At 39.5% G+C, this 24,382-nt stretch overlaps 2 protein-coding genes across 3 annotated transcripts in view; both read right to left on the bottom strand.

The window, feature by feature from the left end:
• LOC139386844 (contactin-associated protein-like 2) overlaps nucleotides 1-24,112 on the bottom strand; it is an 87,367-nt gene extending 63,255 nt beyond the window's left edge. The window contains exons 1-2 of the mRNA XM_071132695.1: nucleotides 23,980-24,112; nucleotides 9,456-9,549 (exon numbers count right to left, since the gene is read on the bottom strand). Coding sequence (XP_070988796.1) covers nucleotides 9,456-9,537 — 82 coding nt within the window. The 5' untranslated portion in view covers nucleotides 9,538-9,549; nucleotides 23,980-24,112. The remainder of the gene's footprint in view (nucleotides 1-9,455; nucleotides 9,550-23,979) is intronic.
• LOC139386843 (protein transport protein Sec61 subunit gamma-like) lies at nucleotides 22,243-23,989 on the bottom strand. 2 transcript variants are annotated; one of them, XM_071132692.1, is made up of 4 exons: nucleotides 23,522-23,989; nucleotides 23,005-23,119; nucleotides 22,517-22,619; nucleotides 22,243-22,378 (listed from the first exon to the last, which is right to left on the bottom strand). In XM_071132692.1, the coding sequence occupies exons 2-4, from the start codon at nucleotides 23,096-23,098 to the stop codon at nucleotides 22,369-22,371; spliced, it is 207 nt and encodes a 68-aa protein (XP_070988793.1). In that variant the 5' UTR covers nucleotides 23,099-23,119; nucleotides 23,522-23,989; the 3' UTR covers nucleotides 22,243-22,368. The 2 variants fall into 2 exon arrangements, with proteins under 2 accessions (XP_070988793.1, XP_070988794.1); XM_071132693.1 differs by having other exon boundaries at nucleotides 23,005-23,116; nucleotides 23,522-23,717.
• Nucleotides 24,113-24,382: the final 270 nt, after the last annotated feature.

Here is a 24,382-nt window from a genome sequence, read left to right as displayed (position 1 = left end):
TATTGATGGTATTCCAGAGAGGGAGAGAGAGTGGAAATTAGCTGTCTATAGGCTTCTGTCCTTCTCTTCCCCTGTTATTTTTCAACAATGAGTGAATGGCACTGTGATGCCACATGTGCAGACAATACTAAACAGTACAGTAGGCCCCTGCAAAGCCAATGAGTGTCGCAAGGACACTTGCTCACAGGATTAATATAAAAGTAGAAAAAAAAAAGTGTTGGAGCAGATTTAATTCACTATATCAGCAAATGAAGCTCTAAGAATAATTATTCTCAGTGGGACCATTACTGTACTTTCATTCTGCTGTGATAATGAATTAGCTACTACTCATTGAGCACCAAGTCTTAGCTCTCTGAGCGGAAAATTATAGAAGCTAAATAATTTATTCTGCTGGGAAGTTTGATCGAGTGATGTTTGAATGTAGAACTGTATTGTAGAACACATTAAAACATCAGAGAACAGGGATACCAAATTGAAATGTGGCAGCAAATCACAATTTGACACATTTTTATTCACGGTGGAGCAATTCTGCTTCAAATGACATATTGCTCCGTTACATGTCAGTCAAAATGACATATTTACATTTCCTTGCCTTTTTAGATTAGTTTGAACAAAAGCAACAAGCTTTCAGAAGCCATCCCTGTGAGATTTGCAGAGAGTAACCAAGCATCAAATTAAACACGCTCCTTCTACCTACTGCTGTCCTTCAAAGGAAATGGGTATTTTTGAGTGTTTAAATAACTCTCAAGATGCTGCTCCTTAACACCACAACGCTAGATGCACAAACACCACTCGATCATTGCCAATTTAGACACAGGACTTTATTTGCAGGAGTGGTAATACATTTGTTACATCTGAATTCAGTAACTGCTGCTATATAGGTACTGTATACTGTACCTACAGTTGTTGGAATGTCTACTTTGAGTTGATGAGGCCAATTCTTCTGCCAAGGAGTTCAAGTTCGTCCAGAAGGCAAGGTCAGTACAGGTGCATCATCACTGGGACAGAGACAGAAGCTGTTTTTCAATCGCAAGGCCATCAGACCGTTAAATAGCCATCACTAGCCAGTTACCAGTTACTCAACCCTGCACCTTAGAGGCTGCACCCTATATACATGACGTGGAATCACTGGTCACTTGAATGTTTACATACTACCATACTCATTTCATATGTATATACTGTATTCTATTCTACTGTATTTTAGTCAATGGCACTCCGACATTGCTCATCCTAATATTTATATATTTCTTAATTCCATTCTTTTAGATGTGTGAATTGTTAGATATTACTGCACTGTTGGAGCTAGGAACACAAGCATTTTGCTACACCTGCAATAACATCTGCTAAATATGTGTTTGTGACCAATACAATTTTATTTGATTTACGGGTGATATTCTGTCAAAGAAATGGATGTGACATTGATCAATAATGGATGCCTTCTAAGAACTGGAATAACCAGGAAAATAATTATGTTAATATCGCAGACATAAATTGGGTGGGTCTAAACTTAATATGAATTCCTCCTCGATAGTAATGCAGGTGGAGATATCAGTGAATATGAGTCTGAATGGATATGAGGAGAGGGGAATCAAAAAGCTAATTTAAATAGACAAATATGACAAGGTTTATACAAAGTACAGTCATCTCATTAAGTATCTCAGATCAGTAGTTCCCGATCTGTGGGGCGCAGGGGGGCACCATAGATTTTGTTGTAATGTGTGAGTCATTCAAATATCACATGAACACATATTAGACATGGCAAAATGTATAGAATTGCTAGAAAATTAGCTTTAAAACTGCATCATTTTCTCTGCACTCCATGACAAAATGTGTAGAATTGCAGGAAATAAGCTTACAGGTAAAGCTGTAAAACCTCTCTCCACCAACAAGAGGCGTGATAACAGTTTGCGTAATGAACGTGGCTGGTGCGGAATGTTCCCCAATACTGGAAGGGGGGCCTGAGTTAAGAAGTTTGGGAACCCCCGTCTTGCAAGCTCAATTAATGTTTTCTTTCAGTTATCATTTATTTTGCCCCCCCATCCCATACTAGATGTGAACTCAAAAATAAATTCAAACTAGAATTACCATCTTCTCATACAATTATCTGTATGCATCATTTAACTCTCTATTAACACACAATAATATAAAAAATAGCCCACTTCTGCATCATATTAAACCACTATGCTGCTGCTACAGTATGAAAAACATTTGGTTTAAAATGTGCAATAAAAAGGGGACAGTAATTAATGAGACAGGTTTTTGTTTACCAGTAAACCAGAGCAGTTGCTTTAAAGAGAATTCTGTGCCTAAAGATCTGTGTCAGAGACATGGTTAGTCCCATATGTACCTCCTTAGTTTAGAGGCAATGGGGCCACACTCAAACGCACCTCAACTATCCCCACCATAGCATAGATACAATGTTTCAAACAGGATCATGTTTAATACGGAACCAATCATACTGAACACAGCAGCTACAGTTCAACATCATTGTGCATGCTATATTTGATCATGGATTTCATACAAGGCCGTGTTTTTGGATAACTCTATTTACAGCAGGAGCTGGCTTTAAGTTAAGCCCCTGAAGCTTGTGGTAAACAAAGCTATTCAATTTCCACTATTTAGCTAACTCAACTGGAGCTAATTACAATAAACATATATTTTTTACAACCTCCCTAAAATGATGATGTTAAAAAGTTTCGATTTTAATCTCAGATTTCAGTGTTGGGAGTCATCTTGGGAGTTTGACTGATTGACACTCCATATGTTGTGAGTTAATACGGGTGATTACTTTTGTTGTGAACGCTGTCAATTATGCCTCTCCAACCCACAGCCCCATCAAGTGGTAATGACTGAGCTAGGCTTTGAATAGCTCCCTCCTTGGCTCCCTCTCTTTGTTCGACCCAATCATACTGAACACAGCATCTGCCCGCACTGCTCACAAATGAATACTAATTTTTTTTACGAAAAACAGTCTGTCAAAAGCTGGTGATCCGCGGGGAGGTCTGCTGCCTGAAAGCGGGTGCATGAGTGCTTCCTTTTTAATCTCCTCTTGCTGGGACTCAGAAACCCAAATGATTTTCTTCACAATCACACACAGAGAGTTATGACCAGCAATCAGCCATGGCAAGACATTGTGACTGGGAGTGTGTTTCCTACAGTTAACCCCCCATCTCAATCCAAACAACAATGTGATAAATGTGTAATCATTTCAGATATGCATGTATAGAGGCCATGAGGCTAACCTGTCTCCATATGTGCAATGCCAGTGACAGTGGAATAACGGCCATATTTTACTAGAGATTTAATGTGGTATTGTTATTTTGGGAGCTGATTTGGGGTAGGTCTTTGTTCTGGAGATGTCCACCAAGAGTGAACAAAAGGAGGATCCTGGAGAATGGGGGAGGGTCACGGTAAGGGTCGTCACATGTTTTGACAAATGATGGTGGCAGGTGTCCAGAATCTTAATGAGCTTTCTCATTTGCCTAACAAAAAAACACCAATCTAGAGGTTCATTCTCAAAAGGGGATATGCAGCAAGATTATTATCTGTAGACGCAATCACTATTCCCCTACTTACATGACCCACGCAGCAGCTTCAGTTCAATATTATTGTTAACATTTAGTTATTTAGGGTCACTGGACACAAGTATAAAATCCATACAGCATTTGTAAGGAGTAGTCTCTCTTTCAGACAGTAGAAATCCTCTCTTTTGTGGCATATGTTTATTGTACAGTCCATTGCAGGTATTTATGCCTCAAATATGCATGATTCATTTGTTTTTATAGTTCGTTTGGTGAACTAAAGAGAGACCTGATTTGTTTTGGTCTATTCCCTATGGCTTCTCTATGCAGGTCTTTGAGCTACCTTAGTGAGGGTTGACTGGGTCCATTTTTCAATTGGATTTACTTATTTAATTGGCCAAATTGTATTACTATTTTAGATTTATTTAAATCCTTTAGCCAGGGAAAGTACATAACTAATCACTTAATTCATCAGACTCTAAGATTTAATTTCTTGGGTGGAAAAATAAAGAATTTAAACTATACATTGCATTTTTTATTTATCAATCCACTTTGTTAAAGGTCCTGAACAGTCATTCTGAAAAGTACTTTTTCTCTAATGGCTAACTACCAGGAAGTTTGAAAAGACAGGCTGAGTGGGTGGAGAACTTATATTCACGAGCTTGCCTTGACTGACCAGCTAGCTCTTTGAAACACCAATGTCAAGCAACTTGGTTGCAATGCAGTAAAATCATCTCAGGCTAATTTGGTGATACACAAAGCAACTCAAACAACACTGAAATTGCACCTATGATATCATTTTCATTATTATTTTACATGTCTCTTGTGATGCGGTTCACAGCAGCATTGACAGATATTGACTTGACAACGGCATCAAAGTTTTGAACAACCCTTCCCCCCCTTTTGTTCCATGCTGTCTGAAGACCTAGCTAGCCAGTAACTAGCTAACACCCGACACAGATGAAAGGAGAAACATATATACTGAACAAAAATAAAATGCAGCATGCAATAATTTCAAAGATTTTACTGAGTTACAGTTCATAGAAGAAAATCAGTCAATTTAAATAAATAAATTAGGTCCTAATCTATGGATTTCACATAGTGGGCAGGAGCACAGCCATGGGTGGGCCTGAGAAGGCATATGCCCACCCACTGGGGAACCAGTCCCAGCCAATCAAAATGTCTCTCCACAAAAGGGCTTTATTACAGACAGAAATACTCCTCAGCACCCTAGAGTGTGGCCCCATTGCCTCTAAACTAAGGAGGTACATATGGGACTAACCATTTCAAGGATAATTTATTTTAGTTCATGAAAAATGGAAACACTTTATATGTTTACATTTTTTGGTATAAGTATCTTTGCCATAGATGAATAGGGTAAACTTTGAATTATATTTGCCGACCCCCTACAGTCTAGCTAGTATATAAACCACACCCCTCTGCAAACACGCCTTCTCCAATGTTGGTTACAAGGCAGTACTTATTTCAATTAGGTAAGAGAATATCATGTTACCATTGGTGTATTAAAATTATAGTTAAGGTGATGTCACCTTATCCTCTTAATAGTGAATCCAAGTGTTTGACATGGGGGAAGGGACCAGTAACTTCATGATCAATTTTATCAATGTAGAAGCAACAGTCATTTTTCATACTTTGATCTGGTTTCCTTCAAATAACTAATTTCATGAAAAACATGATTGACTGTTCATGACCTTTAAATGGAATCTTACTGTAGGAAATCATTGACACACAAATGTGACACGTGGCCACAATGAGTCGGTCTTAATGTCCCAGTCATTACAAATACCAAGAGGTCAACACAGAGACATCAATGGAAGTAAGGGGTGATTGGCCCCTGGCTTCCCTTCTCATTAGGCAGGTTTCCATTGACCCAGGTTTATTCGACAAAAGCAATGTTGCAAAAATAATTGTGTCGTGTAATGGAAACAGCAGATACAGGATACATTTTCTAACGATATACATTTTTATCTGTTCGACATGGATGGATTTGTACGGCTGAAATGCGGTCACTCTTACTGATAGTTAAGTCACAAAAACTGTTGCGTTTACAGCAGATGTGTCTGGTTTAGGCGTGTGCGCTCTAGCCAGCAGATACAGTGCGGGTATAGCAGATACAGTGCGGGTATAGCAGATACAGTGCGGGTATAGCAGATACAGTGCGGGTATAGCAGATACAGTGCGGGTATTTGTCAAAAGGCAGTCAAGCGTCGATCATCATGTAGTTAGCCAGTACACATTTGGATTGAAATGTGGAGTGGAGATTTATAGTTGCGGTGACATCACGTGCACCTTCAAAATGATTTGGAAATCAAACGTATTGCGACAAATGTGAATAAATTATGATTTACAAATCATTTCGAAGGTGGCAGGGCACGTGATGTCACCACAACTATAAATCTCCACTCCACATTTCAATCCAAATGTCTACTGCTTGCAAAATAAAACTACAAATATTATGGTTTCTTTGCAGGACAAGAATTGTCCTGACTTTCATGAATGCCTGAATTACATCGCCTTGCTATTCTGGTTGGCTGGCAAGTTTCACCATCCAATTATTTCAGATCTACAGGAGTGTAAGTTTCACCATGGCACGGACCATGGTGATACGTTGGCACAGGAGAATTATTAGAACATATGGCAAATATGAGTAAATTGTTGCCTTCTACCCATGCTGGCTTTCGTGGGCTACCTGAGACATGAAACAGATAGGTGGGAGGGCATACAGGCTGTCGACAATTTATTCATGCGCAATTTGCCTTAATGAGTCATGGAAACACTTCAACCACTACATTTTTATTTGACACTGTACGTTTTTAGGTGTGACGTCATTACGTCCAGCTGTTTTAATGACACAAGATAGTTAAATGTAAACACACCCTAGAAAGCAATTGTCGCATCTATGTTCTATGCAAACTTTTTAAATGTCGGAAAAAATAAAATAAAATGGACAAATTAATGGAAATATAGCTACTGACAAGGTACTAGCAAAATAACTCATCTGGTTTTACCATGTTAATTTACTAACCCTTATTTAACCACGTAAGTCACTTAAATAACATGATAATCTGTCAGGGAAACCGCTACAATTGAAATCCAATAATATTTCCATAGAAGTTTGACTTTCAATGTTTATCTAGTCTAACACAATCGGTATAAAGATGTAGATAAGGTAACCAGGTAGTTACAGCTAAATCTGATCCGAGACGTTCAGAATGATGAAATCCAACCTTCATTAAATCTAAACTTTCTGCCTCTCCACTCATACAAATAGTGAAAGGTCAGTGCAGGCTGGAGGAAAGCAATTAAATAATGTGTTTAGCAGCTCTAATAGGCACAAACACACAAGCTCTCCCTCTGTTTCTCTCTCCTTCGGTTTCTCTCCCCCTCCATTTAATTTATGAAAACTGAAGGAACATTGCAAACGCAAGTTGTGACGATAATGATAACAACAAGAAGTGTATATTTGGAGTTAAGAAAACTGTATCCTTATGGTGTGGCAAGAGAGTTTTCAAACAGTGTTAGTGAGGTCACTACCTCAGTGAGCTCAGCCTGCAGTCAGCTCTGCCTGTGAAGTCGTGTCAATGGTCAGCTGTGTTCACTGAGTTTGGGCAAAGTTTTTCTAATTTGTCTGTGTGTTTCTCAACTTTCTATCAGGCATGATGATAAGATAGTTTGCCCCTGAAACAAACTTATTTTGCGCACTGAATGAATGGCGAGGGCATAACATCTGAACACTTTACCACAATGTACACAACCTCTTGAATAGACAGAAATGACAGTGAGATTTTTATGGCTTAATTTGGAGGAGCTAATCATCTTTCCCTCTTAGCAGTTATAGAGTTTGACAGAAATGACATGTAATACCCCTTCCTCTGTTCCTCAAACATGATAATGGGTTACCGTTACACTAAGGCCAAGCGTCACAGACAGGCATAGGCAGTGCCTCCAATAGGGAAATACATTTGCCAGAATTCCTAATTACTCCTGTCTACAGTGCATTCGGAAAGTATTCAGACCCCTTGGGCAGGGCATGCGGCAAATGTAGGACTAGCTTATTGAGTTGCAGCTGTCAGTGAAAATCATGAAGATATTGTATCTTGTGTATAATTTAAAAAAAATTGAGACAAGAAGAAGGGGAGGGGTGTGTGGCGAGGACATACACCACTATGTATTGTCTGTTAAATAGCCAAATGTAGTGCCAAATATCACTGAGTTATGTGATCTATTTTTTGTTTTATTTCAGTTGATCTGGATGTCTGTTTACTGCTGTCCTGGGACTTCTATGCTCTCATTTCATGGCATCTTAATGTCTCTCTTGCACATGGACATGTGTAAACAGACACATCCACACACAAAATATACTGAACAAAAATATAAATGCAACAATTTAAATGATGTTCAGTTCATATAAGGAAATCAGTCAATTGAAATAAATTCATTAGGCCCTAATCTATGGATTTCACATGATTGGCCAGGGGTGCAGCCATGGTGGGCCTGGGAAGGCATAGGCCCACCCACTTGGGAGCCAGGCCCATCCACTTGAGAGCCAAGCCCAGCCAATCAGAATTAATTTTACCAGACAAAAGGGCTTTATAACAGACAGAAATACTCCTCAGTTTCATCAGCTGTCAGGGTGGCTAGTCACAGACGATCCCGCAGTTGAAGATGTCGGATGTAAAGGTCCTGGGCTAGCATAGTTACACGTGGTCTGCGGTTGTGAGGCCAGTTGGACGTACTGCCCAATTCTCTAAAACGATGTTGGAGGCATCTTATGGTAGAGAAATTAATCTTAAATTCTCTGGCAACAGGTCTGGTGGACATTCCTGCAGTCAGCATGCCAATTTCCTGCTCCCTCAAAACTTGAGCCATCTATGGCATTGTGTTGTGTGACAAAATGCACATTTTAGAGTGACCTTTTATTGTCCCCAGCACAAGGTGCACCTGTTTAATCAGCTTCTTGATATGCCACACCTGTCAGGTGGATGGATTATCTTGGCAATTAAGAAATGCTTGCTAACAGGAATTTAAACAAATTGAGAGAAACACGTTATTTCAGCTCATGAAACATGGGACCAACACTTTACATGTTGCATTTATATTTTTATTCAGTATAGATATATTGGTTAAATAATGACTTTGCTTGTAAAGATCTTAATGTTTAACAGTTCCATTTAAAGTTAATGTCACATGGGACCAGCACTCTCACCCAGCCATCAATACAGCTGTGTCAATCCAGTTTATTTTATGCCTGCTATATTGGCTTAGACTAGTTTAGAAATAAAGAGTAAAGCACGCAAAAATAACTTCCTAAAACACACGCTGTTACGATAGCTATCCTTCATATGTATGTATGCACGTTAAATATTAGGCTTAATTAACTCATGACTTATCACAGAATAAAACGACAGTATGTGTTCTGATCTATACCGTTAAAATATCATTTTTAAATCAACTTTTTGGAGACTTAAATGTGCCTTCAGTAAAAATAAACTATATTGCAGTACACTGTAATAAAAACCGCATCTCCAGAAACAACTGCAGAAACATGTATCAAGGGGAAGATTATTTTGACACAGACCAAACGTAGCCTATACTGTAGCCTGCCATTCAGAATCATCTATTGGATCTACGAACGACACAAGGAGTCAGGTCAAATGTAGCCTAATAAGCAGCATAGCCCCATCCCAATAAATAAATACAATAACAGACGATAAACACTGAAAACACCGATATAAGCACTGAAAACACCGGTACTCTTCTACTGCCATGTGTTCCAAGCAGGTCTGATGCCGAAGTGTTAAACACTTTGACGCATAACACTCAGCCTGCAATGAATGCCCTGGTCCTTGTCCTGCACAAGACGGACACAAAGCAACGAAGCCTAGGACATATAGTGTGTGTTAGCCTACTCACTGGATGTTGAAGATGCTGAGCTGAGGCTGCTGATGCAACTGAAGATCCAGAGCAGTAATGTTAGCTCCGGTCCAGGAAGCATCTTCAATTAGACCTTGAAACAAAGAAAATTGTGTCAAGTTGTTGTTTTCCGTTGCCTATGGATGCTTCGTATAGTAACCCGCCTCTTTAGGCGGAAGCAAGCTGAAGACAGCTATCCAGATAGGGCTTTATTAGCTATATAGAAAGTGTCTGCTACCAAGCAATGGCTCGCTTACACGCTGGTGCGCATTATTCGCTACCTCTAGTGTCACCCAGCAAAACTAAACACTTGACAAAAACGGTCCTCTTTTTCAAAGAATATCCTCACGAACCATGTTTTTTCAGTGCACTGCCCCATTAGCTCTAACTGCATTGAGGAATACTCGCTTGCTAATTATGACCGGGCAAACAGAGTCGCCGCTGTTCAGGTACTGAATTGGAAATTGTCTTGTTGTTCCCCTTTATTTCGGTGATGGTACGGTCCACCAAACATACACAAGGGGACACGCGTCGGTGAAATAAAATTAAGGCGGAGAACATTTTACTCTGCCACATATAACATTTGGTCCAAGTCTAAAAGAGTTAAGCATACAGTTATATTTTCAGAGCTGTATATGCTACATTTAGTGTTGCATCATTACGTTTCACTCTGTACAGTATTAAATGAAAATTAATTGTTACTTCTTTAACTTTTTGAAGTGTTGATCAGTAGGCCTATTCTAGAGTTAATTATTTAGAGTAATGTTTACTCACAATATAATTGCAAGAGTTAATTCAACTCCTCTGGAGTCAAACAACACTATATTGGGGGTTACATTGCCATTGCCTGATTTTAAAACAGTTAAGAATTCAATGGCTGTAAGGAGAAAATCCGAGGATAGATCAACAACATTGTTGTTACTCCACAATAATAACATCAATTACAGTGTGAAAAGAAGGAAGCTTGTACAGAATAAAGAATATTCCAAAATACTGCAAAAAATGTGGCAAAGAAATTCACTTTTTGTCCTCAATACAAAGCATTATGTTTAGGGAAAATCCAATCCAACACATCACTGAGTACCACACTACATATGTTCAAGCATGGTGGTGGCTGCATCATGTTATGGATATGATCGTCATCGGCAAGGACTAGGAAGTTTTGGGGGGAGGTAAAAATAATCGGAATAGAGGTAAACGCAGGCAAAACCCTAGAGGAAACCCTGGTTTCCAACAGACACTGGGAGACAAATTCACTTTTCAGCAGGACAATAACCTAAAAGACAAGGCCAAATATACACTTGAGATGCTTACCAAGACGACATTGAATGTTCTTGATTGGCCAAGTTACAGTTTTGCTTAAATTGGCATGAAAATCTATGGCAAGACTTGAAAATGGCATTTAAGCCATTATCAACAACCAACTTGACAGAGATTGAAGAGTTGAAAAAAGAATAAACCTGCCTATTTCTAAATGTCTTTTCTTAAAATGTGATTCTAAACCTAACCACAATTCTAACTTTATGCCTAATCCTCATCTTAAATTAAGACCAAAAATAAAATAGTTATCATCAATATTTACTATAGTCCATTTTGACTTTGTGGCTGTGGTAACTAGTGGAAACCAATCTGTAGTCCTATCCATTTAAATATATATATATATTTAACCTTTATTTAACTAGGCAAGTCATTTCAGAACAAATTCTTATTTACAATGACGTCCTACCCCGGCCAAACCCTAACCCAGATGACGCTGGGCCAATTGTGCGCCGCCCTATGGGACTCCCAATCACGGCCGGTTGTGATACAGCCTAGAATCGAACCCAACACTAAAGGACACCAATAATAAGAAGAGACTTGCTTGGGCCAAGAAACACGAGCAATGGACATTAGACTGGTGGAAATTTGGAGTCCAAATGGGAGATTTTTGGGTCCAACTGCCCTGTTTTTGTGAGACGTGGTGTGGGTGAACAGATGATCCCTGCATATGTATGTCCCACTGTAAAGCATGGAGGAGGAGGTGTTTTGCTGGTGACACTGTCTGTGATTTATTTAGAATTCAAGACAAACTTAACCAGCATGGCCACCACAGCATTCTGCAGAGATACACCATCCCATCTGGTTTGGGCTTAGTGAGACTATTATTTATTTTTCAACAGGACAATGACCCAACACACCTCCAGGCTGTGTAAGGACTATTTTACCAAGAAGGAGAGTGATGGAGTGCTGCATCAGAAGACCTGGCCGCCACAATCCCCTGACCTCAAACTAATTGAGATGGTTTGGGATGAGTTGGCCCGCAGAGTGGAGTAAAAGCAGCCAACAAATGCTCAGTATATGTGGGAACTCCTTCAAGACTGTTGGAAAAGCATTCCAGCTGAAGCTGGTTGAAAGAATGCCAAGAGTATGCAAAGCTGTAATCAAGGCAAAGGGTGGCTACTTTGAAGAATCTCAAATATGAAATATATTTTGATTTATTTAACAATTTTTTGGTTACTACATGATTCCATATGTGTTATTTCATAGTTTTGATGTCTTCACTATCATTCTACAATGTAGAAAATACTAAAAATAAAGAAAAACCCTTGAATAGGTGTTCTAAAACTTTGACCTGTAATGTAAGTATTCACACCCCTTTGCTATGATACTCCAAATTGAGCTCAGGTGCATCCAACTTCCTTTGATCATCCTTGAAATGTCACTACAACTTGTTTGGAGTCCACCTGTGGCCAATTCAATTATTTGGACATGATTTAGAAAGAACACACCTGTTTTATAAGGTCCTACAGTTGTCAGAGCAGAAACTATACCATGAAGTCCAAGGAATTGTTTTTATAACTCCAAGATAGAATTATGATGAGGCATATATTTGGGGAAGGGTATAAAACAATTTGTAGTGTTGAAAGTTTCCAAGAGATTAGTGGTCATTGGAAAATTGAAGAAATACGGAACTAACCAGACTCTGCCTAAAGCTGGCCGTCAGACCAAACTGAGCAACCAGGCAAGAAGGAACTTGGTCAGGGAGGTGACCAAGAACCCATTGACCATTCTGGCATAACTACAGAGTTCCTTGGCTGAGATGGGAGAGCCTGCCAGGACAACAGTCTCCACAGCACTTCACAAATATGTGCTTTATAGGAGAGTGGCCAGATGGATGGCACTTCTGAGAAAAAGAGGCACATGACATCACGCCTTCGCAAAAAGGCACTTGAAAGACAGAGCATAAGGCAAAAGATTCTGCGGTCTGATGAGACAAAGATTTTACTCTTTGGCCTGAATGCAAAGCACTATGTCTGGGGGAAAAAAACAGTTTTACACCATTGTTCCCGTGAAGCATGCTATGGGGATGCTTTTCAGCAGCAGGGACTGGGAGACTGGGAAGGATGGAGGAAAGATTGAATGGAGCCAAATACATTCAAATTATTGATGAGAACCTGCTTCAGAGTTCAAAACGACAGACTGGGGCGAAGATTTACGTTCCAACAGGACATTGACCCAAAGCATTCAGCCAAAGCGATGCTTGAATGGCTTCAGAACAATAATGTGAAAGTCCTTGAGTGACCCAGTCAAAGCCTAGACTTGAATCACATTGAAAATCTGTGGAAAGACCTGAAGATTGCTGTTCACCACTGCTCCCCATCTAACTTAACAGAGCTGGAGAAAATCTGCAAGGAATAATGGGAGAAAATCCACAAATCCAGATGTGCAAAGTTGATAGACAGACAGACCCAAGACGACACAAAGCTGTAATCGCTGCCAAAGGTGATTCAACAAAGTATTGCCTCAGAGGTGTGAATACTTATGTAAATTTGATTTTTTTTGTATTTCATTTTCAATAAATGTGCAAAAAAATAAAACATGCTTCCACTTTCATTATGGGGTATTGTGTGTAGATGGGTGAGACAACAAAATGTGGAATAAGTATTTTGGGTCTGAATACATTTATCTGGACGATGGATGAAGTCTGCCTAAATATTTTTGTTTCATTTTGTTAAGACACTCCAGGACTGGACATTTTGTAGATTGTGGATAAAGACCTTTTCATATTTCTATCTGTAAATCGCAAAAAAAAGTGTGCAAAATGCATTTGAGGTGGATTTCTTATCAACAATTCCCTACGTATAAATCTGGAGAATATGTCTAAGGATAACCCCACAACATGGTGTATGCTGATGCTTCTGACGATGAGAAAAAGTCAGACTTTCTGGAAATGTCAGTTAAAGACAAGTAAACGGAATTTAGACTATCAAACAGTAATTTCGACACAATCACCATCTCTTCAAAGTATGTTACTACATATAGTCCTGTTTGTAACATTCTCTATGAAATGGGCCTTTACTTGATGCGTGATTCAATGAAGTTAGCTTAGAAATTACGGATGGATGTTTAAAAGTGCTTACAATTCATGACAAACAGTGGGGCAAAAAAGTATTTAGTCAGCCACCAATTGTGCAAGTTCTCACACTTAAAAAGATGAGAGAGGCCTGTCATTTTCATCATAGGTACACTTCAACTATGACAGACAAAATGAGAAGAAAAAAATCCAGAAAATCACATTGTAGGATTTTTAATGAATTTATTTGCAAATTATGGTGGAAAATAAGTATTTGGTCACCTACAAACAAGCAAGATTTCTGGCTCTCACAGACCTGTAACTTCTTCTTTAAGAGGCTCCTCTGTCCTCCACTCATTCATTACCTGTATTGATGGAAGCTGTTTGAACTTGTTATTATAAAAGACACCTGTCCACAACCTCAAACAGTCACACTCCAAACTCCACTATGGCCAAGACCAAAGAGCTGTCAAAGGACCTAGTGAATGACCTGCAGAGAGCTGGGACCAAAGTAACAAAGCCTACCATCAGTAACACACTACGTCACCAGGGACTCAAATCCTGCAGTGCCAGACGTGTCCCCCTGCTTAAGCCAGTACATATCCAGGCCTGTCTGAAGTTTGCTAGAGAGCATTTGGATGATCCGGAAGAAGATTGGGAGAATGTCATATGGTCAGATGAAACCAAAATATAACTTTTTGGTAAAAACTCAACTCGCCGTGTTTGGAGGACAAAGAATGCTGAGTTGCATCCAAAAAACACCATACCTACTGTGAAGCATGGGGGTGGAAACATCATGCTTTGGGGCTGTTTTTCTGCAAAGGGACCAGGACGACTGATCCGTGTAAAGGAAAGATTGAATGGGGCCATGTATCGTGAGATTTTGAGTGAAAACCTCCTTCCATCAGCAAGGGCATTGAAGATGAAAAGTGGCTGGGTCTTTCAGCATGACAATGATCCCAAACACATCGCCCGGGCAACGAAGGCCCGGGTTAGGGTTAGGGTTAGAAGCATTTCAAGGTCCTGGAGTGGCCTAGCCAGTCTCCAGATCTCAACCCCATAGAAAATCTTTGGAGGGAGTTGAAAGTCCGTGTTGCCCAGCAACAGCCCCAAAACATCACTGCTCTAGAGGAGATCTGCATGGAGGAATGGGCCAAAATACCAGCAACAGTGTGTGAAAACCTTGTGAAGACTTACAGAAAACGTTTGACCTCTGTCATTGCCAACAAAGGGTATTGAGATAAACTTTTGTTATTGACCAAATACTTATTTTCCACAATAATTTGCAAATAAATTCATTAAAAATCCTACAATGTGATTTTCTGGATTTTTTCCATAATTTTGTCTGTCGTACTTGAAGTGTACCTATGATGAAAATTACAGGCCACTCTCATCTTTTTAAGTGGGAGAACTTGCACAATTGGTGGCTGACTAAATACTTTTTTGCCCCACTGTATGTAGTATAATAAATTAATGAAAATATACCTTTATCAACTGACTTTTTTGTTGAAAATACAGTCGTGGCCAAAAGTTTTGAGAATGACACAAATTTTAATTTTCACTAAGTCTGCTGCCTCAGTTTGTATGATGGCAATTTGCATATACTCCAGAATGTTATGAAGAGTGATCAGATGAATTGCAATTTTTTAAAACATTTTTAAACCTTTATTTAACTAGGCAAGTCAGTTAAGAACAAATTCTTATTTTCAATGATGGCCTAGGAACAGTGGGTTAACTGCCTGTTCAGAATGACAGATTTGTACCTTGTCAGCTTGGGGGTTTGAACTTGCAACCTTCCGGTTACTAGTCCAACGCTCTAACCACTAGGCTACCCTGCCGCCCCCTCAAAGACCCTCTTTATCATGCAAATGACCTGAATCCCAGAAAAATATTTCCACTGCATTTCAGCCCAGCCAACAAATGGACCAGCTGACATCATGTCAGTGATCTCTCGTTAACACAGGTGTGAGTGTTGATGAGGACAAGGCTGGAGTGCACTCTGTCATGCTGATTGAGTTCGAATAACAGACTGGAAGCTTCAAAAGGAGGGTGGTGCTTGGAATGATTGTTCTTCCTCTGTTAAACATGGTTACCTGCAAGGAAACACATGTCATCATCATTGCTTTGAACAAAAAGGGCTTCACAGGCAAGGATATTGCTGCCAGTAAGATTGCACCTAAATCAACCATTTATCTGATCATCAAGAACTTCAAGGAGAGCGGTTCAATTGTTGTGAAGAAGGCTACAGGGCCCACAAGAAAGTCCAGCAAGCGCCAGGACCGTCTCCTAAAGTTGATTCAGCTGCGGGATTGGGGCACCACCAGTACAGAGCTTGCTCAGGAATGGCAGCAGGCAGGTGTGAGTACATCTGCATGCACAATGAGGTGAAGACTTTTGGAGGATGGCCTGGTGTCAAGAAGGGCATCAAAGAAGCCACTTCTCTCCAGGAAAAACATCAGGGATAGACTGATATTCTGCAAAGGGTACAGGGATTGGACTGCTGAGGACTGGGATAAAGTCATTTTCTCTGATGAATCCCCTTTCCAATTGTTTGGGGCATCCGGAAAAAAAGCTTGTCCGGGGAGAACAAGTGAGCGCTACCATCAGTCCTGTGTCATGCCAACAGTAAAGCGTCCTGAGACCAGCCATGTGTGGGGTTGCTTCTCAGCCAAGGGAGTGGGCTCACTCACAATTTTGCCTAAGAACACAGCCATGAATAAAGAATGGTACCAACACATCCTCCGAGAGCAACTTCTCCCAATCATCCAGGAACAGTTTGGTGGTGAACAATGCCTTTTCCAGCATGATGGAACACCTTGCCATAAGGCAAAAGTGATAACTAAGTGGCTCGGGGAACAAAACATTGATATTTTGGGTCCATGGCCAGGAAACTCCCCAGACCTTAATCCCATTGAGAACCTTTGGTCAAACCTCAAGAGGCGGGTGAACAAACAAAACCCCACAAATTCTGACAAACTCCAAGCATTGATTATGCCTTAATGGGCTGCCATCAGTCAGGATGTGGCCCAGAAGTTAATTGACAGCATGCCAGGGCGGATTGCAGAGGTCTTGAAAAAGAAGGGTCAACACTGCAAATATTGACTCTTTGCATCAACTTCAAATAATTGTCAATAAAAGCCTTTGACACTTGTGAAATGCTTGTAATTATCCTTCAGTATTCCATAGTAACATCTGACAAAAATATCTAAAGACACTGAAGCAGCAAACTTTGTGGAAATGAATATTTGTGTCATTCTCAAAACTTTTGGCCACGACAGTACTAAGATTAATGGATCAAAACACAAAAAAAATCTAAAAATGTGATAGTAGATGCAAAAATGTAATCTTAGCCTGTGATGCCTGGCCTTAAAAGTAGTCAGTCCCAATCAACTCCAGTTATCAACACTAACTCCAGAAAGTGTATCACTCTGTTGAGGGTTAAGATAACTCCAGTAGAGTAGTGATTTAAACTCCTTGAATTACCTTATTCCTATATATCACGCTCTTCCTTTCCATAACAACACAGCTACAGTTGAAGTCGGAAGTTTACATACACTTAGGTTGGAGTCATTAAAACTCGTTTTTCAACCACTCCACAAATGTCTTGTTAACAAACTATAGTTTTGGCAAGTCTGTTAGGACATCTACTTTGTGCATGACACAAGTCATTTTTCCAACAATTGCTTAAAGACAGATTATTTCACTTATAATTCACTGTATCACAATTCCAGCGGGTCAGAAGTTTACATACACTAAATTCCAGAAAATTATGTCATGGCTTTAGAAGCTTCTGATAGGCTAATTGACATAATTTGAGTCAATTGGAGGTGTACACCTGTTTATGTATTTCATGGGAAAATCAAAAGAAATCAGCCAAGACCTCAGAAAAAAAAGTGTAGACCTCCAGAAGTCTGGTTCATCCTTGGGAGCAATCTCCAAATGCTTGAGGATACCATGTTCATCTGTACAAACAATAGTACGCAAGTCTAAACACCATGGGACCATGCAGCCGTTATACCGCTCAGAAAGGAGACGCATTCTGTCTCCTAGAGATGAACGTACTTTGGTGCGAAAAGTGCAAAAAAATCCCAGAACAACAGCAAAGGACCTTGTGGAGATGCTGGAGGAAACAGGTACAAAAGTATCTATATCCACAGTAAAACAAGTCCTATATCGATATACAGTGCCTTGCAAAAGAATTCGGCCCCCTTGAACTTTGCGACCTTTTGCCACATTTCAGGCTTCAAACATAAAGATATAAAACTGTATTTTTTTGTGAAGAATCAACAACAAGTGGGACACAATCATGAAGTGGAACGACATTTATTGGACATTTCAAACTTTTTTAACAAATCAAAAACTGAATAATTGGGCGTGCAAAATTATTCAGCCCCTTTACTTTCAGTGCAGCAAACTCTCTCCAGAAGTTCAGTGAGGATCTAATGTTGAATGATCCAATGTTGACCTAAATGACTAATGATGATAAATACAATCCACCTGTGTGTAATCAAGTCTCCGTATAAATGCACCTGCACTGTGATAGTCTCAGAGGTCCGTTAAAAGCGCAGAGAGCATCATGAAGAACAAGGAACACACCAGGCAGGTCCGAGATACTGTTGTGAAGAAGTTTAAAGCCGGATTTGGATACAAAAAGATTTCCCAAGCTTTAAACATCCCAAGGAGCACTGTGCAAGCAATAATATTGAAATGGAAGGAGTATCAGACCACTGCAAATCTACCAAGACCTGGCCGTCCCTCTAAACTTTCAGCTCATACAAGGAGAAGACTGATCAGAGATGCAGCCAAGAGGCCCATGATCACTCTGGATGAACTGCAGAGATCTACAGCTGAGGTGGGAGACTCTGTCCATAGGACAACAATCAGTCGTATATTGCACAAATCTGGCCTTTATGGAAGAGTGGCAAGAAGAAAGCTGTTTCTTAAAGATATCCATAAAAAGTGTTGTTTAAAGTTTGCCACAATCCACCTGGGAGACACACCAAACATGTGGAAAAAGGTGCTCTGGTCAGATGAAACCAAAATTGAACTTTTTGGCAACAATGCAAAACGTTATGTTTGGAGTAAAAGCAACACAGCTGAACACACCATCCCCACTGTCAAACATGGTGGTGGCAGCATCATGGTTTGGGCCTGCTTTTCTTCAGCAGGGACAGGGAAGATGGTTAAAATTGATGGGAAGATGGATGGAGCCAAATACAGGACCATTCTGGAAGAAAACTTGATGGAGTCTGCAAAAGACCTGAGACTGGGACGGAGATTTGCCTTCCAACAAGACAATGATCCAAAACATAAAGCAAAATCTACAATGGAATGGTTCAAAAATAAACATATCCAGGTGTTAGAATGGCCAAGTCAAAGTCCAGACCTGAATCCAATCGAGAATCTGTGGAAAGAACTGAAAACTGCTGTTCACAAATGCTCTCCATCCAACCTCACTGAGCTCGAGCTGTTTTGCAAGGAGGAATGGGAAAAAATGTCAGTCTCTCGATGTGCAAAACTGATAGAGACATACCCCAAGCGACTTACAGCTGTAATCGCAGCAAAAGGTGGCGCTACAAAGTATTAACTTAAGGGGGCTGAATAATTTTGCACGCCCAATTTTTCAGTTTTTGATTTGTTAAAAAAGTTTGAAATATCCAATAAATGTCATTCCACTTCATGATTGTGTCCCACTTGTTGTTGATTCTTCACAAAAAAATACAGTTTTATATCTTTATGTTTGAAGCCTGAAATGTGGCAAAAGGTCGCAAAGTTCAAGGGGGCCGAATACTTTCGCAAGGCACTGTAACCTGAAAGGCCGCTCAGCAAGGAAGATGCCACTTCTCCAAAACAGCCATAAAAAAGCCAGACTACGGTTTGCAACTGCACATGGGGACAAAGATCGTACTTTTTGGAGAAATGTCCTCTGGTTTGATGAAACAAATGATAGAACTGTTTGGCCATAATGACCATCGTTATGTTTGGAGGAAAAAGGGGGAGGCTTGCAAGACGAAAAACACCATCCCAACCGTGATGCACAGGGGTGGCAGCATCATGTTGTGGGGGTGCTTTGCTGTAGGAGGGACTGGTGCACTTCACAAAATAGATGGCATCAAGGGCCTCCCGGGTGGCGCAGTGGTCTAAGGCGCTGTATCGCAGTACTAGCTGTGCCACCAGAGACTCTGGGTTCGAGCCCAGGCTCTGTTGCAGCCAGCAGCGACTCCTGTGGCGGGCCGGGCAAAGTGCACAGTGTTTCCTGTGACACATTGGTGCTGCTGGATTCCGGGTTGGATGCACATGTGTTAAGAAGCAGTGCGGCTTGGTTGGGTTGTGTTTCGGAGGACTCATGGAAAACCTTCGTCTCTCCCGAGCCCGTACGGGAGTTGTAGTGGTGAGACAAGATAGTAGCTACTAACAATTGTATGGAATTGGGGAGAAAAAGGGTGAAAATGAAACAAAAAACGATATATATATTTTTTTCATGTGGATATATTGAAGCAACATCAGGAAGTTAAAGCAAATGGGTGGACAAAGCATACTTCCAAAGTTGTGGCAAAATGGCTTAAGGACAACAAAGTCAAGGTATTAGTAGTAGCTACTAACAATTGTATGGAATTGGGGAGAAAAAGGGTGAAAATGAAACAAAAAACGATATGTCCAGCTCTGTCAGGAGGAATGGGCCAAAATTCCACCATATTATTGCGGGAAGCTTGTGGAAGGCTACCTAAAACATTTGACACAAGTTAAACAATTTAAAGGTGATGCAACCAAATACTAATTGAGTGTATGGGAATGTGATGAAATAAATAAATGTTGAAATAAATAATTCTCTCTACTATTATTCTGACATTTCACATTCTTAAAATAAAGTGGTGATCCTAACTGACCTAAGACATGGATTTTTTTACTAGGATTAAATGTCAGGAATTATGAAAAACTGAGTTTAAATGTATTTGGCTACGGTGTACGTAAACTTCCAACTTCAACTGTATCTCTGAATTATAGGCTACTCGGAATGATTATGTTGAGTCGTTGGCACTCAGTTATTTCCATTACCAATGTGCTATTTCAAGGAATTATTTTTAATATAGCCTACTACTGAAACGACATAAACATGTATAGATAGCACATAACTAACAACATCTACTGCGTTGTAGTCTGCAGGCCACAGCTATGGGCCTAGTCTATATACAAAGAGATGAATACTATTAAGGTGTTAGGAATAATAGTCTCGTCTTGTACTTCTTCCAGTGCCATAGAATAATCACTAATGTGCAGGACATTTCAAATTGTAATGTTTGATTTGTTTTTGCCTCAGGTTTTCATCCATTATCCATGAGTAATTTAGTCAAACAGTGGATGCACACACTTTAAAGAAAACTACACTAGCCTACTCAATTTTGACTTTTTTTACCTCATCAGATCATTAAACTTATCATTAAAATTATATACTATATGACTAGAGAAGTCCTTTGTGTTCAAATGTTAGGAAATTAAAAGTGCCGGATGTAGTTCTGTCTGTCTCACTGGAGCAAACCTAATATGTAAAATACACCTGTGGTAGTGAATGGATGAATGTTAATCTTTGAAGTGTGATCGTCTCTTCCCTGTGCCTGTCAACCACTTGTATGACCTAATCTGAAAAGAATTCTAATGGAAATTTATTTGATGGGGATATTTTATATTGGTATTTTCCACACCGTTGCTCTGAAACCCCACCCTATGGCGATGTGAAAGACAATGCAACCTCAGAATCAACGATTCATACTTGGAGATGATTTTCATAACATGAAGCTTACGATTTTACTCACCTCTTCAAAATGTAATCCATACAGGTTTCCCTTCTGGTAAAATAAAAATATATATATTTTCACACACTGGGCTTTGAACCTTTTCCCACCACGTTACAAATTAATTTCCTTCTGCCTATAAATTTAAAGCTCTACTTGTTTTCCTCATGTGTGTTGCATTATTTATAGCAGTAAAATGGGAGGAAAATCCAAGCCATAGAATGTGGAACACACAGGTTCACATAATACTCCTTTAGAATTCCCTAGAGATACTCACTGATTCTCAAGATTCTGCACTGTACAGAGAAAGGTCATGTTTTCTGCTAGCCTTATAAGGGAACAAGGTCTACACAAGTGAACATAGTAAATGGAGAAAGGTTAAGTGCAGCAGAAGCTCTGCAAGCTTATCTTATCTGACTATGATATGAAATTGTGCAAAACAAACTGAGCCTGAATAACATGGAGATTAAATGGAAAACAGGAGATAATGAACTTTATTTAATCAGTCCATTCAGAATCAGATCATGGAAGACAGTATCAGTCATTCCTTACAGGAAATGTAACAAATAATGTGTTAATCAAAACAATATGCCCAATGCCAACGCCCTAGATCGAAGTTAATATTTTCTGTGATTTAGAGGAAATAAACACATGAGATTTGATCTCTTATTAATCCAAATTTATTTACAAAGCAAACAAATATGAACTGAAGATAATTATAATATACAAAAAATGTTAACACTTTAATCCCATGTCCAGTTGCAGGTAGTTAATCAGCCAGGGGAGATATTCAACCACCACTGCAAGACAAAATTATATGAATTAATTGCAAAGTCATTCATATAAAAAGCAATCTCCATTGAGGAACACTGCCATCTATCATCATTGTGCAGTGGTTGATTAACAGTAATAATAGGCTATTATCGATTAATACTTACACAATGATGTTGTTGATTGGGATGTGGATGAGTTTGACGAAGAAACCAATGAAGCCCATGATAGCAAAACCTATCGCTGTGGCCATGGCAATCTTTGAGAATTCTGAAATTAGAAAGAACAAAGTTTAATCCGATTTCCCATGGCCAAATTCAGATAGCTGCTACATTGCAAAGTTAGGTCAATCAGAGGCTAACAAATCATAAAATAAATACAATAAAATGTACAATATTGTTATTGTAAACAACATATGAATTTGAACAGTCAACTGATTAATAAAGCAGAAAGAGTGATAATGATCTATAATACAGAGAAATATATGCCCATTCAGTTCAATGCATCTATACCACAGCATGCTAGAGAGAGAGGCTTGTGAGAATCCCTCAAAGGTAAGTACATTTAATTTCCTGTACAAGGGTACAGTGTTTGATATCAGCCCTTCACAACAGTCAATTCATTATAAGGATATCTATGATATAGGATAGATTACCTTTTCTGTCTGGCTTGGTACACCTCTTCACAAGCCTTATCGAGTCCTTCACAAACTGCCGACTGGGCTCCACAAATTGCATTACCTGGTCCATGTTGAAAAGGTTTTTGTCCTACTGGGGGGGAACAATAAATAAAATGTATAAATTAACGTTTACTTAGCATCCTATATACATATAATACAGTATAAGCTTATAAAAATGTGTTTTAGGTAACGTTAGCCTACTACACCAGTGTAACCCTCCAGTCCCCTATACTTCAGGCTTGGGTAAATGTTTCAAAACATTGATTTGTAATAATGTTTAACATTTCGTGAAGACAATGTAATACTCGTGTTACATTGTAGCTGATAGTGCTACTCTGCAAATGAAAGTTACATAACACTGTAACGACTGTTCTTCATAATACAAGGTAAAGATATTACAATGCGCGACTTGATGCAACTTTAAAATAACACTATTAACAGAACAAAAATACATCCGTAAATTAATCTGATAGGGCAATTCTAGTTCACTTACCGGAATACTTAGACACGTATGTTCTAACTCGAAAGCTGACGTCGACTTCGTGTAAATGCGAAAAAGATTATAACCCGGATGGGATTAGGAAGGATGACGCGGACTCTTGATGCACGCGAACAGGAAAAGTGGCGCCAAGTAAAGTTTTTGGTTGTCACAGCCACAAAATCGAGATTGGCTATATCGTAACAAAAATATTCTGAAAACAAAACGTAGCCTTTTGGTCTTAAGGTTAGGAGCCGGCATAAGGTTTAAATCGGATTTTAAAAAATACATTGTTGAAATAGTTGGGGTTTCTGACTGGGCTACAAACCTGTACTTATTATGAATAAACTAACGTTAATGCCTAGGAATGGTTAGGCTACATGCTCCCCTGATAACCTCAAAATGGAGTCGGTTGCTAGTGAATGCTCAGTAATCGAACCTGACGAGAGTGAGGATGATTAAGCCTATTGTACCTGCTGCTACAGGTGTGGTGAAGTCTCCCGAGCCTAACCACCTGAGATGATTCTGCCCCAGTGGGAGAACGATTTTTTTGAGAAATTGGATCACTGCTTTTTGGCCACCAATATGTGTTTACCAAGCCATTTGGAGGAGGTTGATCTTCCGCACTAATACGCATGCGCTCAAAGATAACCCGGATGCAATCTCTGCCATCATAATAGCAAGCGTAGGGTGTGGTTTAAAATTGCCCCACCGTGCCCGTGATAATGTCGAATGTCTTAATAATGTAGCCTACATATGTGAACATAATGCTCAAAAAGAAGAAAGAGCATTATTAACTGTTTAAAAACAATCATTTAATTGTGGTAAGCAGTTTGTGTAAATACAATTCAAATCCCCTCCTGTCCAGATAGGATA

The sequence above is a fragment of the Oncorhynchus clarkii genome, chromosome 28 (assembly GCF_045791955.1).
Source record: "Oncorhynchus clarkii lewisi isolate Uvic-CL-2024 chromosome 28, UVic_Ocla_1.0, whole genome shotgun sequence".
In the NCBI taxonomy this organism is placed as follows: Eukaryota; Metazoa; Chordata; class Actinopteri; order Salmoniformes; family Salmonidae; genus Oncorhynchus; species Oncorhynchus clarkii.
The sequence above is the reverse complement of the archived record's forward strand: the minus strand, read 5'-3'. Positions and strand labels throughout refer to the sequence as shown.

What these genes read in the sequence shown, in the direction of transcription:
- LOC139386843 (XM_071132692.1), bottom strand. Translation starts at nt 23,098, where the DNA reads ATGGACCAGGTAATGCAATTTGTGGAGCCCAGTCGGCAGTTTGTGAAG. An exon ending in TACCAAGCCAGACAGAAAAG is followed by an intron (nt 22,620 to 23,004) that starts GTAATCTATCCT and finishes TTCTAATTTCAG; the next exon opens with AATTCTCAAAGATTGCCATG.